This window comes from Oncorhynchus kisutch, linkage group LG15 (assembly GCF_002021735.2).
Source record: "Oncorhynchus kisutch isolate 150728-3 linkage group LG15, Okis_V2, whole genome shotgun sequence".
Lineage (NCBI taxonomy): Eukaryota > Metazoa > Chordata > Actinopteri > Salmoniformes > Salmonidae > Oncorhynchus > Oncorhynchus kisutch.
This window is the reverse complement of record NC_034188.2, coordinates 78998574-79016775: the sequence shown is the minus strand read 5'-3', so window position 1 is coordinate 79016775 and position 18202 is coordinate 78998574. Positions and strand designations below refer to the sequence as shown.

At 41.3% G+C, this 18202-nt stretch overlaps 2 protein-coding genes across 3 annotated transcripts in view; one reads left to right on the top strand and one right to left on the bottom strand.

The window, feature by feature from the left end:
* Window positions 1–1218: 1218 nt before the first annotated feature.
* Window positions 1219–4564, bottom strand: LOC109905868 (rho-related GTP-binding protein RhoG-like). The gene is made up of 2 exons (XM_020503515.2): window positions 4198–4564; window positions 1219–3085 (listed from the first exon to the last, which is right to left on the bottom strand). The coding sequence occupies exon 2, from the start codon at window positions 3057–3059 to the stop codon at window positions 2484–2486; it is 576 nt and encodes a 191-aa protein (XP_020359104.1). The 5' UTR covers window positions 3060–3085; window positions 4198–4564; the 3' UTR covers window positions 1219–2483.
* A 2063-nt stretch (window positions 4565–6627) lies between these two features.
* Window positions 6628–18202, top strand: part of stim1a (stromal interaction molecule 1a) — a 36851-nt gene continuing 25276 nt past the window's right edge. The window contains exons 1-6 of one of the 2 annotated variants that reach the window (XM_020503514.2): window positions 6628–7226; window positions 7815–7938; window positions 13209–13339; window positions 15037–15151; window positions 17437–17545; window positions 17651–17766. In XM_020503514.2, the coding sequence (XP_020359103.1) occupies window positions 7827–7938; window positions 13209–13339; window positions 15037–15151; window positions 17437–17545; window positions 17651–17766 (583 nt within the window). In that variant the 5' untranslated portion in view covers window positions 6628–7226; window positions 7815–7826. The remainder of the gene's footprint in view (window positions 7227–7814; window positions 7939–13208; window positions 13340–15036; window positions 15152–17436; window positions 17546–17650; window positions 17767–18202) is intronic. The other variant, XM_020503513.2, reaches the window with a different exon arrangement.

Genomic DNA, 18202 nt, shown 5'->3' with positions numbered 1-18202 from the left:
GGACAGTGATGTTTGGGCATCACATGAAAATACATCTTTCACAACTCTGTAACAGCCAGCTGGATAACTTCACTTCCATTCTTCATTCATTGTTCAGCAGCTGGTTCTATCACATCCCATGCCTCCCTTGGAAAGATATTGGTATTCTTGAAGTATCAATTTAATTTTATGCATTGATCAATGGGTTTGTTTCTTTCAATTTGAGACACATTTATTTGATGTTGCTTATGATAAGAATAAAGATATGTCACATTAATCTACACTACAGTTTGTACACAATTTCCATCTCTCATTTATAACAGTAGATGTAATAATAATCATTTGGTGGGTGCTTATATTTGTCCTATTCCACACATGTACGAGTATGTATTAATAAGCATGTGTGAATTGGAAATGTGTTTTTTGCATATCCGAACTCTCCCTGAGAAACCCTCGGAGAGTGGGGTCACGGCCAGGCCTTCTCAACATAGTTACACAACCTTAAAACAACCAGAACCCCAACATAACAAAATCGATGGCAAGCTATGGACTTTCAGAGGGAAGTTACAACCAGGTTCCCTTTTTTGCTCTCTCTCTCTCTCTCTCTCTCTCTCAAACACACACTGACTAATGACCGCAATAGGAAAATCAGCCTATGCATTTCTTATCAAAGACCTCTCTGCATTTCCTCTTTTGTGTCCAGTATTCAACACAATCAGTCAGCACTAACTTGGTGGCTTGATAGTCACACACAGCACACAAAACAACTGATGGTGTAGAAAAACCTTCTTCTATGTTAGCTTTAAAAAATTATGTTTTAAACCCACTATACAGTACATTGTAAAACAAATATAATGGGAGAATTGGTCTGTCGCCCTTTCCTGCAGTCAAATGACATAGTGGCTTCATGGGTGGAATGATATTAATATTTTTCATAATTAATAAACATTCTTTTTTTTAAAGTTGCCATTATTTTAAAAAGCAGCCGGAAATCCAGTGTTTCTATGTCAAACGGTTTTGTTATATTTCAGTCTTCTGTGATATAACGTTATAACGTTTAAAATAGGATGCAAACTCAAAATTGAATACATTTCAACTCTATATCGGACATGGTACAGGCGTCTTCTTTTTTTAAGCCCGTAGGTCTATACTTTTGTTTCAAAGTAGATTTGTTTAAGATTACTAAGAAACATTGTGTGATCCTGTTTTCGCCCACTGCAGTAAATTAAATTCCTGATATTATCTTTTTACACGTGCATTATTTAATTATTTTTTGCAAAGGCCATACATGTCCAAATTTGGCAATTATTCAAACACAGATACATGAGAGAATGTATCTCCCATCAAGTCTCAGGCTTTGTTTGGCAATTGCTTTAAAGGAAGAGGGCAAAATAATGGATATACAAAAGCAAGGATTCTGACAGACAAAGTTTGAGCAAGGCCCTTCTCGCCTACCTAACATTGGGTCAGTTTTGAAGCATGCATCTTGAGCCAATGCCTCAAAGATCCCCTTTTTTCTTAATGAAGTCTTGATATCGCAGTGTTTGTTAATGGCAGTACAACAAAAACATATTTCACAATAAAATCAACTCCAATGGTTTACACACATTAAATGAATTCATATTGTTCTATTGGATATGCATCTGTGATAGTATCTCTACTGCCTTTACAATAGCACACAGGGTTTCATACTGCCTTAATAATAGCACACTGTCTTTATAGCACACAAAGCCTGCATTTTCTATGGTAGAGTAGGTCAGGGCGTGACTAGGGGTTTTAGTCTAGTTTATTATTTATATGTGGGGTTCTAGGTTTAATTTTCTATGTTGGTGTTTGTGTATGATTCCTAATTAGAGGCAGCTGGTAATCGTTGTCTCTAATTGGGGATCATTCTTAAGTGGCATTTTCCACCTGTGGCATTTTTCCACCTTTCCACAATATGGGATATTGTTTATGTTTCTGTGTTTTGAGTTAGTGCACGTAGCATCTCGTTGGTCACGTTTCGTTGTTTGTGTCTTTATTTGTTTTGTTATAGGGTTTTCACTTTAATAAATTATGTGGAAACCATATCGCGCTGCAGCTTGGTCCAACCATTATTACGACGAACGTGACAGACACAGGGTTTCCTACTGCCTTTACAATAGCACACAGGGTTTCTACTGCCTTTATAATAGCACACAGGGTTTCTACTGCCTTTATAATAGCACACATGGTTTCCTACTGCCTTTACAATAGCACACAGGGTTTCCTACTGCCTTTACAATAGCACACAGGGTTTCTACTGCCTTTATAATAGCACACAGGGTTTCCTACTGCCTTTACAATAGCACACAGGGTTTCCTACTGCCTTTACAATAGCACACATGGTTTCCTACTGCCTTTACAATAACACACAGAGTTTCCTACTGCCTTTACAATAGCACACATGGTTTCCTACTGCCTTTATAATAGCACACAGGGTTTCATACTGCCTTTACAATAGCACACAGGGTTTCATACTGCCTTTATAATAGCACACAGTGTTTCTTGGTGGCGACAGGTTGTGGGTTGAGAAAGGCTCGCACACCCTCAGCGAACACTTCTTTGATTCCATCTTGGTTGAGGGCAGAGCATTCGAGGTACTTAATGGCTTGGATCTGCCTGGCCAGGGCGGTGCCCTGCTGTTGGGTGATGGTCATCTGGTTCTGATCCTTTAGCTTCTTCAACACCTCCGGGTCATTACGCAGGTCCTTCTTGGTGCCCACCAGCAGAATGGGCGTATTGGGACAGTGGTGGGTGACCTCTGGGTGCCACTTGTGCTTGATATTTTCAAAGGAGGGGGGGCTGGCAATGGAGAAGCAGATAACAAACACGTTGGTCTGGGGGTAGGAGAGGGTGCGCAGGCGGTCGTACTCCTCCTGGCCTGCTGTGTCCCACAGGTTGAGGCTAATAGTCCTGCTGTCCACAGTCACCTGGGCGCTGTAGTTGTCAAACACAGTGGGGATGTACTCCTTGGGGAAGGCGTTGGTGGTGTAAGAGATGAGGAGGCACGTCTTCCCCACTGCACCGTCTCCTACCACCACACACTTGATGCTCTGCATTCTGGCCCCTTCACTGTCTCAGACACCTGGACATGAGAAACACAGAGAGAAATGCACTTTATGCTACAATGTTCAGATGCACATTACACCAAAAGAGACACTGGCTAGGGCCCAACAAATGTAAACGGTTGAAAAGTAAGGTTTGTGGTTTAAATTGCTCTGACACTTTATCAGATATGAACATCACTTTCACACCCTAGATATCACAGTACAGTTTGACACTTTCTATTCATATCCGTCTTTGTTGATCTATTTTCTTTCATTTCGACTTGAAAATAATGTTTATCTGTGGGCCTACTTCATTTATAGTTACAGTACAGAAGGCCTATGTTCCCCAAGAATTCAAGTGAGAAAACCGAAACTACAAAATATGGGTGGAGACTGGATAGTATGAAATACATGCAGTAATTGTAATTCATTGTGAGAGAGCAGAGCTGGACTCTTCCCACTACTCTCTGAGAATGTTGGAGAAAATGTGAATATAGCTCAACCCAGCCTACAGGGACCTGAGACTGGGAGCACTGAAATGTACTGCTCTGCACACTGACTGGGGATACTATTTCAAATCCAATAAACCTTTGTATTCATATCACCACTACCACATACCATTGGCCTATACACTGAATATCTATGATAGATGCATTTCACAGTGTAGGCCATCAACAAGGCCATAGCGTTCTGATCACATATTCTTCTAATATAATTCACCTAGATTATTAGGCTACAATTAAGAAAAGCGCTATGTGTAAATAGGGTATAATAGTACCCCTGAAATTAGAAAATATTTCAACATGAATTACAGTGAATGTTCTTCACCACCATCATCATCATTTCATAGAAAAAGAGCCAAATATAATCACTAGAGACAGTTATAACATTGAGCAGGCTAAATGAAACACAAAATAACTGTCACAAATAAGTATTACAATAGTGGATTTTTTTTTGTTGCTTGCCTATGGTAGGCCTATAGTGTTTTGATATAGAATAGCGCCTTTGGAAATTCTAACAGCAGTAGGCTACCTCACTTTATGTTGCGTCACTCAAGTGCTTCCGTAAGATTGTGTTCTCAGCCTACATATCTATTATACAGTAGTAACACATAAAAAACATGCAAAGGTTAAAAACAAGTCAGACTCACCAAACATACTATCTTCAGTGGCAGGGTTTGTATAAACATATAGCCTACAATCTGTCTGAGAGCGTCAAAGTAGTCAAGCAAAGTGTTGCTGTAGTGGAGGAAGTGTGAGTGTTCGCTGAACAGGAAGCTGCTCGAGCAATAATAGCACTGTGAGGAAGTTTGTCTTCTCACCATGACAGCTTGAGCTATTGTTTTAAATAAACGTTGCTGGTAGAATATTAAACAGCATTTTTACATACAATGAATGACCTTATTTGACATTCAAATGTACAGAATAAGAATAACCACATAGTCGTTAGAGGCCCATTGCAGTCTAAATGAGTCTTTCCTGTGTGTTGTATCATCTTGTACAACAGCTGATGAAACTAACACTGCAAACGTGTGATTTTTTCTTATCAGTGTTATTCCTGATACTAGTTCCTGGTTGAAAATACAATCTACACAGGACCTTCTAATCAGCAGGTTTGCATGGGTGGGGATTTCTACTTGCCTGGTGATATCTCCAGTCTGTGAATTGATTAATAGACAAGAGTTCCAGAGAATTTTTTCGTTGCTAAAAAGCTATTTTTTAAAACATTTTTATGGTGAACTATTACAGTAAGGTGCTTAATTGTTACCCAGAAATGATTTTATATTGATATACATGTGGTTGCATTGGGCATTTAAACTGAGAATTCGAGGAAGTATCATTTATCAGCTTATGATATATTATCAGATCAAGGTGTATCATACAGCTGTATTATAAACAGTTGTGATTTAGCATGATAAGGCCTACTGGCTACCCCAGTTAGGCTCAGATTTGTTCTGATGGGGGTATTAAGATCATCAGAAGTTGTACCCCCCCCCCCCCCCCCCCCTCCCCATAAAATCATGTCTCCCCTACTGTTTTACTGTTAGCGTTGTGTAGCCCACAGCCTCAGGGTGGCATGCTTGAGCTTAGTTGTGTGGAACTGGTGAGTCGATGAGCCCCACCGTTTGTATGTTGTAATAGCCTACATCCACACACCTTTAGGTGGAAGTATAATGTCACAATCAGATTGAAGAAACTGAGCTGCACTTCCTAACCTCCTGCCCAATGTATGACCATATTAGAGAGACATATTTCCCTCAGATTACACAGATCCACAAAGAATTCGAAAACAAATCCAATTTTGATAAACTCACATATCTACTGGGTGAAATTCCACAGTGTGCCATCACAGCAGCAAGATTTGTGACCTGTTGCCACGAGAAAAGGGCAACCAGTGAAGAACAAACACCATTGTAAATACAACCCATATTTATGCTTATTTATTTTATCTTGTGTCCTTTAAACATTTGTACATTGTTAAAACACTGTATATATATAATATGACATTTGTAATGTCTTTATTGTTTTGAAACTTCTGTATGTGTAATGTTTACTGTTAATTTTTATTGTTTATTTCACTTTATACATTAACTTTATATATTATCTACCTCACTTGCTTTGGCAATGTTAACACATGTTTCCCATGCCAATAAAGCCCTTGAATTGAATTGAATTGAAGAAGTGGGCAGCATAGGCAGCAGTCTTCCAACTATCATTAAAACGATCTTCCGGTAGTCGTGACGTTGGATCCAATGCGCTGCTCATCATGACTGCTCTACCCATAGACTTAGATAGACATTGCATCATTGTATCTGTTCTTATATGGCGTCTTTGGGAGCACAGGCACCACCAATGAGGCCATATCCATTTTGAGGTAGTACATTTTCTTATTTTACAACTTCTATGAGTTGGCAAACAAACTGAAAGGGTGCACACTGCCGTCTATAGTGTTTTATTTGAACAAGTATAAGACCGAGGTTGGCGATATACTGCCAGCTGCAGTTATGGTTTCTTCACAAGTATAATTCATTGATCCCTCCTGGTGACACAGATGGAATAATGTGATCCTTCCTTAAATCATTCGAAAGTCCCACCCAGTTGACTACTTCAAAATATTAAAAGTCCTGGTGCTGCACATGCTAAAACAAAGTTTTGGGCACTATAGTTTTCTATCTATCTATGCCTCAAACACATCCGAACTAATATATGTTTGAAGCCAGCATGAGCAACAGCTAGCAACATAAGGCCTAGGCGATTTCCTTAAAAATAAAAACAGGTTACGTGTTGATATTGGTACAAATGTAGGATACTATGGTCGGAATACATTTCTTATATATTTATAAATATATATATATATATATATATATATACACACACACAGTACTTAAGTAAATTTACTTTAAAGTACTACTTAAACGTTTGTGTAGGACCAGAAGACTCCTCAACAGCTATATATATATATATATATATATATATATATATATATATATATATATATTTAAATATATTTTTACCTTCACAATTCGTTTACACCATTTACAGGGCGGAACTCTTATTTTGAAGGATTACTAGAAACACGTGACAGGAAGTGATTCACTAAAATTACTTGATTCACAGGTGAAGCAACCAAGTCCAGAGAATTGAACGAGTCAGCTCCAAAGCCAGAGGTTTAAGCTTTTTTGAGTGTGTGGGGGGGGGGGAAACCAGCTGTAGCAGACATGTAGTTCGTCAATGACAATCGCTCTGTGTTTGAATCAATCATAAGTACTTTTTTCTTTACTCGAGTGTATTTTATCCAGTAAATTGACGTAAGAGGACGGATTGGCTCGCGTTCTGTCATTGTGTATAGCTCGTGTGCTATGATTAGCTGCTGACAATGATCTGAAGTCTGCTGTGCTAGTGGATTGGTGAGCTAGCTGAAGACGGGACCGGAACCATTACGTTACTTAGTTCTCTTTATCCTAGTGTCTGTGTTGTTCGACCACCTCGGCCCTTGCCTTGGATTGCCATTAGCGGACTAAACAGAGCGGAAAATCATATGCAGCTAATTTAGTTCTTTATCCATGGAGTACAGAGGAGTTTCTCTTTGCAGTTTGGACCTACGATTGATGACGTGCCTTTGATTCTACTGTAACCACGAGAGTTGTAATAAGAGCATCAAATGCAAAAGTATTGAAAGGTAAAAAACTACAATTTCATGCCTACCTCGAAAATCATGTAACAACTGACCCGATTATGAACGCTATTCAGGCCTGGCTGTCAAACTCACTTATGTTTTGATAAGGTTGGTTAGCCAGCCATTTGTTATTGTTAATTAGCTGTTAACGCGTTAGCTATGATTGCTTGTGAACCATATCCAGCTAATATTTTCTTGTAATGATTTTATTGAAATAGCTAAACATGTTAATTGTTTGCTAGTAGTATTATGGTCATGATAATGTTTAGCATGAGTCAACCACTGATTTTTGTTAGGGGCTGTAGTACAGGCTCTACCTGCCTATGTGACTTCTATACTGAGTAACTAGCCAAGTTAATGTCCCAGATATGGGCTACCAATCCTCCTTGTCCGATGATAGTTTGCTTGTAAAGTTTCCGATGTGATCTCATGTGACAATTTTTTGTTATTTTAGATTGTAATAATAATTTAAAGTCATTGGTTTGAAATCTGAAGTTCAGTCATAGTTAAATCACTAGGCTAGTACAGTATCTAACGTTATACATTCATGTGAGATGTCACTAAAACATTTCTTCTCCACCCTCTTCCTAGCAAACCTCCATTATGGATTTCAGCAAATCGTTGACCTTGTGGATTACATGCTTATGCCTCCTGAGCAAAAGTTGGAGGGTCCAAGCCATCTCAGACCACCATCATATTGATAATGGTGTGTCAGGTATGTAAATATCATTGAGAAATGTCCAAACATTATGACATGCCTGCAAGTGTGTGTTCATACAATACTCCATACACAAAGTGATCAAAATTGGTCACTTGTAAACTTTTGTTGCATTATCAGTGCACTAGAATCTCCAGTGCCATTTTTTTGTATTTAGAAATTGTGCCAGCTCTAAATGCAGCCATGCTGAGAATAGTTAGGGTATGCATTCTCCATTAAGCTCTGTCCTCGGGTGATCATGGCACACAGTCAAGTCAGGGAGTCTGGCATCTTGGTAGTGGTTTTTTTCAGTCAGTCAAAATGTATTTTTAGTTATCGTCACTAGTTTTGCCACAGCATTCAATAGAATTCCAAAACGGAATGTGTGACACTATTGTCATAAGTTATGTAAACTAAACAATGTGACACTGAAGATGTTTGGGACTTGTAAGGAACAAAATGTAAGGAACATCATATAGGTGTCTAAGCCTCACGTCGGCTACAGTAGTACGCTAGACCTAGCCTATTCATTGTTAGTTTGAGACCAAACCAGTCTCCTCTTGTTCCAGTTTGGGTGGGTATGTATAATAAGTCATATCATATTTATACAGCTGTGGGTGAACTGGGTGCCTGCCCATAATTTTATCAGCACTGTTTATACAGGGCTCCTATGATTGCACATGAACAGTGTTGATGTTGAACTTGTGGCATTTGTAATTTATCATGTAGTGCTATGCTTCCTGTCCAAGGGGCCCCTAACTATTGTAGGCCTATTCTTAAAAAAATTGAGACATTTAGAAATGAATAACAATAGCTTAAAAGACTACTCTCTGCCATGAAAGTTAGCCTATTCTATACCACTTACAGTAATTGTGCCTCTACTTGAGAGGTTTTTTGATTTGATGTCATGCAATGAGGCCAGACTGTGTAAAGGCTTCAGCTGAATTGGACAGGCCCAGTCATGAAGTGATACATGTTGGCTGTCACAGTAACCAATCTCCAATAAAGATTGTATTTGTGGTAAAACATTGAAGACTGTTGTAGTGGTGTGCTCTACCTGTTGGTGGGGAGACATTGAGTGAATGTGGCCTAGCGACCCACATATATAATGTATAGGCTATTGTCTGTGCTCAGAAACAGTTTAACTAGCTTGTGTCATTTGTGTGATGAAGAGACTCGGGGCCTGGAGAGGGTTGACTACTACAGACTACTGCCAGCTACAGTAAGCCTGGTTGGGCATCCTGGAGTCAGGATGGAAGCAGTCATTACACCAGTGGAGTGGTGCAGAGGGCAAGTGTGTGTTTAGTCTTCTACAAGCGAATACACAGGGTTAGATAACTTAAACCTCTTTGAAAAGGTAGTCTCCTATGTAAATATGTAATATCCATCTTGTTTGCTAACCAAATGAGGAAGAGTGTGTGTGTGAGAGCTGCAGGTGATGATAAACATCATTATTTTACAATATAGAAGTGTTTGCTGAAGTCCTGGGCTGCAGTTCTGGAATGTAGACACTCTGGTATTTTCAAATGCACAGAAAACAGCCCAAAAAGTTACTTTTCAACCAGCACCACCACACCCTTTGGTTTTAGACCTTTTAACCTTTTATCTAGTAGGCTAGCTGTGTTCAGCACACTGACTTACGTGGGTTGATTTGGCCCCAGCAGGATTTATGCTGTTCGATTGTTGAATTAAAGAACAGGTTGACCTGAAAAGGGTTTGTTATTTGGTGGAGCATTATTAGCCAGGAGGCTTTCATTTAGAGCTGCATTGTTATTGTCTAAGTAGTAGGTCTATTAGCTTCGGTTACTCGGTTTGCTAAAGGCTGTACGCTGGCACAAGATAGGCTACTCATTGCACCTGAAATGGGGACCAATAGGGGTGTGACTTTAGAGTCAAGCTGCCACTATAGATGTTTGAGATTCGCTGACTTCCATTGCAGCTGTAGAACCTCATTATGGCAGAGGAAATACTGCTTTTGATCAGAAATGCTCCACCCCACTTTCTGCTGCAGTGCAGTGGCACATTTTTGTGGCATATGCTGCTGCCTGTATGTGTTGAAGAGAAGGATTTACAGTCAGAATGATTACATGTCTTAACAAGCAGCTATGGACAACCTGACAGAACGTCAGTTGATGGATTAGCAGCCTACATACACTTTAATTCATAAATGTATTTTGTTGTTGGAGTTCCCAGTAGAGTGGGAGGGGTGTGTAACCAAGTTGGCCGTTCCCTCCTGCACAGAAAGGCTTCTTGAAGTCAGGAACAGTTTTACTCCAAAATTGAGCATTTATTTGAAAAATAGATTGTTGTATACATCTATGGTTAAAATCAGGATGAAAAGGTAAGAGCATAACATGTTCTCTATTCTTGCGTTCAACTACTCTCACTGCCTCTCATAACCACATATACCTGTATTCAATCAACTTAAATAGGTGGAAGTGGCTACAATTATCTTATTAGCCAATCCTGACACGACACATTCCTCACATAATTACACACAACTGTAGCAGAATATACGATTGACTGGGAGGATGTGAAAAATGACTGCAAAACTGGGCGCTTTAACAAATAAACATGAACAGGCACACACACAATGGGGAATGTATGAGTCTTTAGGTGAGGATGTGTCAGCTGTGGTGGTGGTTGTTGATATGCCTGAGTATTTTAGAATTGATTCCACAATGGCCAACTGTCATAGCCTCTGTGGCTGACTGGCTCTAGATCTTGACCAGTGGTGGTGACTTTTGTGGTTCCAAACAAGTTTAACAATTGACACCTTTTCTGTAGTTGCCTGCTGCTTGATAGAGTGCAATTCCACCACTTCACTTTTCTGGCTTTGTTGCCATTTTCTGTTCAGCCCTTGCTGCCTTAATGAAGTCTTTGTCATAAATAAATCTGCAGCAGTATTCCATGCCAGAGAAGCCCCTGCCTGCCTGCCTTGTGCTGTGCTGATTCATGCCTATAACTTGCACTCTGCATGGGCCAATCGGGGTAGGTCTTGCCTAATGCCTAGTATTGTAATACTACGAGTTGCCTTGTGCAGCAAATGGGAGAGCAAGCTGGAAATAAACACACACATACACACTTGTTGTGTGCTTCCTCATGATAGATTGCACCACACAGGAATCAACCTGATATCACGTTTCTTAGTGAGAACTGAAGACATTGTACTAATTTAGGCCATGCTCTATTTAATTTCTGTTTTGGGCTGGTTTCTGGGCAGGATAACCCACAGTCATAAAAGCAGGAATATTTAGCAGACTCTTAGCTTTGATCTGTCTGGTAAGCTTTTCCCCATTTAGGGACTATGCTATGACTTCTTTCAGCCATTTTGCCTGCTTTTAAAAATGTTTTATCCTGCTGTTTCATCATGTAGACTACATTTTATTTATTTTTATTTTACCTTTATTTAACCAGGCAAGTCAGTTAAGAACAAATTCTTATTTTCAATGATGGCCTAGGAACAGTGGGTTAACTGCCTGTTCAGGGGCAGAACGACAGATTTGTACCATGTCAGCTCGAAGAGATAGAAGGTACATTCTTTTGACCTGAGATTGTGAACTTGAAACTTAGAACATTGAAGCTTTCTGAAATGACACTTGGCTACACTGAAAATCTCTGTGGCTTAGAGGCAGCCTTAGTCATGCTCCTGCACACAGCCCAGAATGTCTGCAGACAGCAGCTCAGGCCAAACCAGGCTTTCCTGTGACTTGAAGCAAGGCCTTATCTGTGATCTGCTGAGGGGTTTTAATCACCCAGGAGAGGGGGGAAAACTGCAGGCTTAGATGCAACACAATAATTTCATAACCATGACTACACCCAGAGATACTCCCAGCATGTAACACCATTTTATACAACTTTCAAACAACAGAGTTGTTTTTGGTAACAGGGTTTACGTCTTATGCTCTACAAGTTGTTTTCCACCAGAAAATGGAGAAAGAGTAGAACCAGCTCAAATAACACTGTTATTTGTCTGTTAGATGTTCATTGCTTCTTTTGAAAAATGATTTAAAAAGTAATAGGCCTTGTTTCACCATATTAAAACAAGAGTTCAGTTCAAGTTACAGGGTTGACCTTTAATGAGGGACGGACTAAATCACTATTCACATGACAAAGTTGTTTCTGAAGATTATTTCTCAAAGCAAAAACATAACTTGTCCTTTACAATGAGGGTTAAAACTTGAAGAAATGTTGGGGTTAAGTGTGTAAAAATCTTTCTAGTAGTCAGAAAAACATGACGAGGGACATTTTTTGCACTTTCACAAGTCATGTATAGAATCAAATTTGTATAGAATTTTCCCTGTGCTCTATATTAAAGGACACTTAGTTTCATAGGCCTTCTAGTAGGCTATGGAAAGGAAAATGACGTCAGCCTAGTAAATCATCATGATTTGTATGTTTTGCCCTCATAGTTCCCCCTGGTCATTGCCTTTTCCCTCACTGGAACTCTACTTCCCTACACACGTGTTGCACTGGGATTGATGACATATCAGCACCCTTGTCACATTGAGTGTAGGCAACACTCTGCTTACACTGTTGAAAAGAAAGCAAACTCCTACCCTCCCCACCATTCTCCAATGTAACCATACAGCTGGACACAGCCTGGTTATAAATAGCCTCTTGCTAGGTTTAGTTAACGCTCAGCTAAATTTAGCATCCCTATGCTTTTCTGCTGTGAGCAGCAACGCTCCCGGGTTACTATGGGGATTTGAACAAATGGCTCGGGATGGTTTCAAGGTGGACAGAGTTTTGGCTGTTGGCCTACCCATAAGCTGTGGTGTGTTACAGGTCGATAGCCACTAGTCCTTCTGTATGATGTAGGGTTGGGCTCTATCCAGATGTTCATATCTTCAAACCGTTCCCCTACCATCCTGGGGAAACGGTATTACCGGCAGTACACATGGGGCACTGCTTATTTCCCCCCCAAAAACAACTATGTATTTTTGTTTTGACGCAAACTAATTTAGGCAGCAGGGATCTTGATCCAGGAGGGTTGATTGTCTCTGCTGTAACCAAGAAGCTTGATTTGAACGCTAGGGCTTAGCTAGCAAGTTAACAAACCAAATGCATAGCTGGAGCCCTGAGTTGGAGATGATTTATTTGGCACATCTTGGATAGTAAACTTAGTTTTTATAAGCAGTGGCGTAGCTTTAGGGCACCCCAAACTGTTTACCGCCCAAGCCTACTGTGATTGAGAAAATGTCAGGTGTTGTTGGGAGCCCTGTACAACTGCTGTCAAACGTCAGTCCGAGCTCTGACTCAGGTTGAACTTGTCTTTTCTCCCTCAGAACTCTGTCGCATCGACGAGCCTCGGTGCCATGATGAGAATAGCATCCTCAGTTTCGAGGCGATCCGCAGTATCCACAAGCAGATGGATGATGATGCTAATGGCAATGTGGACGTGTCAGAGACGGACGGGGTGAGTAATACTACCAGGTTCCCTACTCAATGTGATGTGTCAGACTGACGGGGTGAGTAAGGGACTCCTTCCCAAGATGGCCAGAGATAATGAGATTAGTTAATGGCTGCCTGGTAATGGCCTTTATTTTGCTATTGAAGTAAGTGGTGGATTTGTGCTCTTCCTGGCCAGGCATTGGGCTCCCAAGAGGCGGAGCGGTCTAAGGCACTGCATCTCAGTGCTAGAGGTGTCACTACAGACACCCTGGTTCGAATCCAGGCTGTGTCACAACCGGCCGTGATTGGGAGTCCCATAGGCTGGTGCACAATTGGCCCAGCTCTGTCCGGGTTTGGCCGGTGTAGGCTGTCATTGTAAATAAGAATATGTTCTTAACTGAGTTGCCTAGTTAAATAAAGGTTGAACAAAAAAACATTGAAGAAAATGTCTGCAGTCAGAGGTCAGAGCTGCTAAAATGACACCGATGTGGCCTGCCCTCCTCTACCGTCCCGTAGCAGGCTTCTCTCTTGCACTGCAACAGGTAGCAGGGCAGGCTGGGAGAAGCCGGTACGGCAGCCGGAGGTGTCTCCCTCTGCAGCTTCTTCTGCAGGGGCTGAGCAGTTTTAGAGAAGGAGACACTGGCTCTGGTTGATGATCCCTGAAGCAGCCAGCCTGTGAATTAAGCACATATCTCTGGTACCAGTACTGTGGAAGGCTGAACAAAACACGTGGAGCGTTCGGACCAAAGCAGCTCTGATGCCTGGGCACTTCTTAAAGAAATAATAGGTTTTTATGATCATGTTTTGGAATTTTATTAGGATCTCTATTAGCTGTTGCGAAAGCAGGGACCACACAAAACATGACATGATACAGAACATTAATAGACAAGAACAGCTCAAGGACAGAACTACATTAAAAACAAAACAAGATAAGATAATTGTAACAACATGACACAACTAAAAAACACATGTTGGACACACCATACTAGGATTTTTAAAACATCAGCTATTTGGCTACATTGTCAAAGAAACGGTATGATAACAGCACGGGGGCTGGCTAGAGATGGATGAAACATAATGTCAGCTAAGCCCTGTCGCTGCACTGCTATGCTGTTGCTGAAGAGAACTGGAGACATTCAATGTGTCCGGTATTACTTACAGTAGGCTCATTACATTGGAATATTGGTTGAGTGTTTAGAGTAGAAAGAGGAACACCTGATTTCCTGTTTTGTGTTCCTCCTCATCAAATGATGTGTCCACATCTGTTAGCAATGGAGTTATAGGTTTGTACTTTAATCACAGGTTTTCAGGCCAGTAAAGCTTCAGTGGAAAATGACATGTGCATGCTCAAACCTATAGATCTTTATTGACATTCACCTATTAAGACAATGTCATAAAAGACCATGTGTTTTCTAGCCCCTTCTCACAGTGTGAGTAAAGCATGGGGTTCCTGGCTGTTCCACACAGCCTCCTCTACTGCTTGTCATGATAATGTTACAAGACCGGATGCACACTGCAGGCACAGGGATGCACAAGGCTAGCTTCTCTGTTGGTTATTCTCTGAGCAAGCTAACACTTTGCAGTCTCCTAAGTCTACCTCAGCCTGGATGAAATGGTTTGATCCCTCTGCTCTGACATTATCCTATAAGTGACAGGCCACATAATCCTGGCTGATTTGATTGACACCTCTCTTCCCTTCTCTCCCCCCTATGTGACCTCCAGTTCCTAAGGGAGGACCTGAACTACCACGATCCCAAAGCCAAGCACAACAGTTTCCACGGAGATGACCAGTTCATCAGTGTGGAAGACCTGTGGAATACTTGGAAGGGTTCTGAAGGTGCTGGAACTAACACTGTAGTGTTGCCTCAGCCCCCCACTCTGTCTCTGCTCTTTTCAGGCTAGCAGCACTAACAAGCCTCCCCTCCAGGCATGCTGCCCCACTCAGTGCTATCGTTTGCATATGAGAGTCTCAGACGATGAATCTCATTCTGTACACTGTGTTCTCTTCTCAGCTCTGTCGGTCCAGCCCACCTTGTTTGATGTCTCACTGCTGACTGACACCATGTTAGCTAGACTCCCTGTGCTTTGTCTGTTTTAGAGTACTGCACTGTATTTACATTTATCTTCAGTAATTAGATTGAATGCTTGATGTTTTGTGTGGTGACTAGGTAAGGGAGAGTTCTTGCTGCCCAACCATCCCAGCTACAGCAGTCAAATGTATTAGCTGGTATGTCAGCATTGTCAAGTAAAGTGCAGACCACTTAGCAGCTCAAGCATCCTGGCAGAGGGTGATCAGTGGCCCTGTCATCATAACATACACACACAGATAGCAACCATCCACACTGACGTACCACCTACGCCTCCTTGTCCTGCTGGCAGTACTCTGTCACGTTTATCATATACCGTTCATGGCTTTTCACATCTACATTCTCCTCTTTTCTCTTCTCTTTGTCCCTCTCCTTCCTCCCGCTCTCTTAATCTCCTTCAACCCTTCCCTCTCCCTACCTCGCTGCTCTTTCCCCTGTTTCTCCAAATCTCTTTCACCCCCCCAATCCCCTTTTTGGTTGTGTCTCAGTCTCTCTGCATTGCAGCTTCCTGTCGGGCTCAGAGCCGAGGTTGGGATCCAGGAAACTCTGTGCTCAGGCCAGCAGCATGCAGTAGCACATTAATCCACCCAGCTAGCTAGGCAGCAACACATTAACCCACCCAGATAGCTAGCTAGGCAGCACCACTTTAACCCAGCCAGCTAGCTAGCTAGGCAGCAGCACCTTAACCCAGCCAGCTAGCTAGGCAGAAATGCATTAAAACCTCTTTGGGCTGAGATCCTGCTAATGTGATCGATATGACAGCCAGTGAAAGTGCAGGGCGCCAAATTCAAAACAGAAATCCCATAATTAAAATTTCCCAAACATACAAGTATTTTACACTATTTTAATGATCTACTTCTTGTTAACCCCACCACAGTGTCCGATTTTCAAAAAGACTTTACGTCGAAAGCACACAGCAATTATGTTAGGTCTGCACCTAGTCACAGAAAAATACAGCCATTTTTCCAGCCAAAGAGAGGAGTCACAAAAAGCAGAAATAGAGAAAATTAATCACTAACCTTTGATGAAGATCATCCGATGACACTCATAGGACTTCATGTTACACAATACATGTATGTTTTGTTCATATTTATATAAAAAAATCTCAGTACACATTGGCGCATTATGTTCAGTAGTTCCCAAACATCCAGTGATTTTGCAGAGAGCCACATCAATTAACAGCGCTCGGACACCAAAACAAGCCATGTTGTGTAGTCAACAGAAGTCAGAAATAGCATTATAAATATTCACTTACCTTTGATCATCAAAATGCACTCCCAGGAATCCCAGTTCCACAATAAATGTTTATTTTGTTAGATTAAGTCCATTTATGTCCAAATACCTCCTTTTTGTACGCACGTTTAGCCCAGTAATCCAAATTCATGATGTGCGATCACTAGATCCAGACGAAGTCAAAAGGTTACGTTACAGTCCGTAGAAACATGTCAAACGAGATATAGAATAAATCTTTAGGATGTTTTTAACAAATCTTCAATGTTCCAACCAGAGAATTCCTTTGTCTTCAGAAATGCAATGGAACTAAAGCTAACTCTCCTGAGTAGCAGACAGTTTACTCTGGGCACCTTATTAAGCTACTCAATACTGCCCCCAGTCATAAGTTAACCCAGCTAGCTAGCTAGGCAGCAACACATTAAACCAGCTAGCTAGCTAGGCAGCAACACATTAGCCCAGCTAGCTAGCTAGGCAGCAGCACATTAATCCACCCAGTCGACTAGGCAGCCTGTGCCCACACCACACTGCTGCTGACTCCCTGCCAGTCCTGTTTCCCCTACCCTGTCTTTTATTAAGAGATGGCTAACGTGTGTAGCTACATTTAACAGTGTGTTATGATAGAGGATTCCTCTAAGGGATTTTGGCTACACTCGTCTCACGGCGACACTCCTAAGATATAAAGCAGAATCACAGATGTTCTCTGTGTGTGGGTCGGCGTTGGCTCAAGGTTGGCGTACAACTAGTGATGGAGATTACTGAGGCTCATCTGAAACAGAGGTAATATCATGTTTTTGTATTGCAGTGTGCAACTGGACAGTGGACGATGTGGAGAATTGGCTCATCTACGTGGAGCTGCCGCAGTATGTGGACGCCTTCCGCAAGATGCACTTCAACGGGACTGTCATGCCCAGGTAAATTAATCCATAGCGTCCTTCATACTAACCCTCCTATTCTCGCTCTCTTCCTCAATGTTCCTGTGACTGCACTGGATAATCTCAATCTGTCTGTTCCCTCAGGCTGGCTGTGAAGAACGCCACTCTGACTGTGTCCATTCTGAAAATGCTGGATCGAAGCCATGTTCAGAAGCTGCAGCTCAAGGCCTTGGACACTGTGCTGTTCGGCGCCCCACTCAGTAAGTGGATTATTATTTTTTACAATTACGTGACCTATTAGTGTTAGTGTGTTTCTTTCAACCAGACCGATAAAGGAGAATTTCTATTTAATTCTGAAGCAACTGTTTGTGAATGTAATTATAAGAGGAAGAATAGTGTCTGCTCTGTTTCTCTCCAGCTGGAGACAGTTGGTTAAAAAAACACAACTCCAAACTGTGTTCATTAGTCTCAAGCAGCAGCAGTGCTGGAAAATATTAGTTCTTATTAAGTTTCCAGTTTTAATGTCACATGCACATTCAAATACAGTGAAAGGCCTAAACCCAACAATGTGGTAATCAATAACAATGTAATACTCAAAATAACAAGGTAGAGCAAAAAAACACTAGTTTTTTTCTAAAAGCTTGTCCCCCTATACGTTTAGCTAGTAATCGTCTAGGACTTCCTGCAGGCAGCCTT

Excerpts from the sequence above, each read along its gene's own strand:
- LOC109905868 (XM_020503515.2), bottom strand. The coding sequence starts at position 3,059 with ATGCAGAGCATCAAGTGTGTGGTGGTAGGAGACGGTGCAGTGGGGAAG.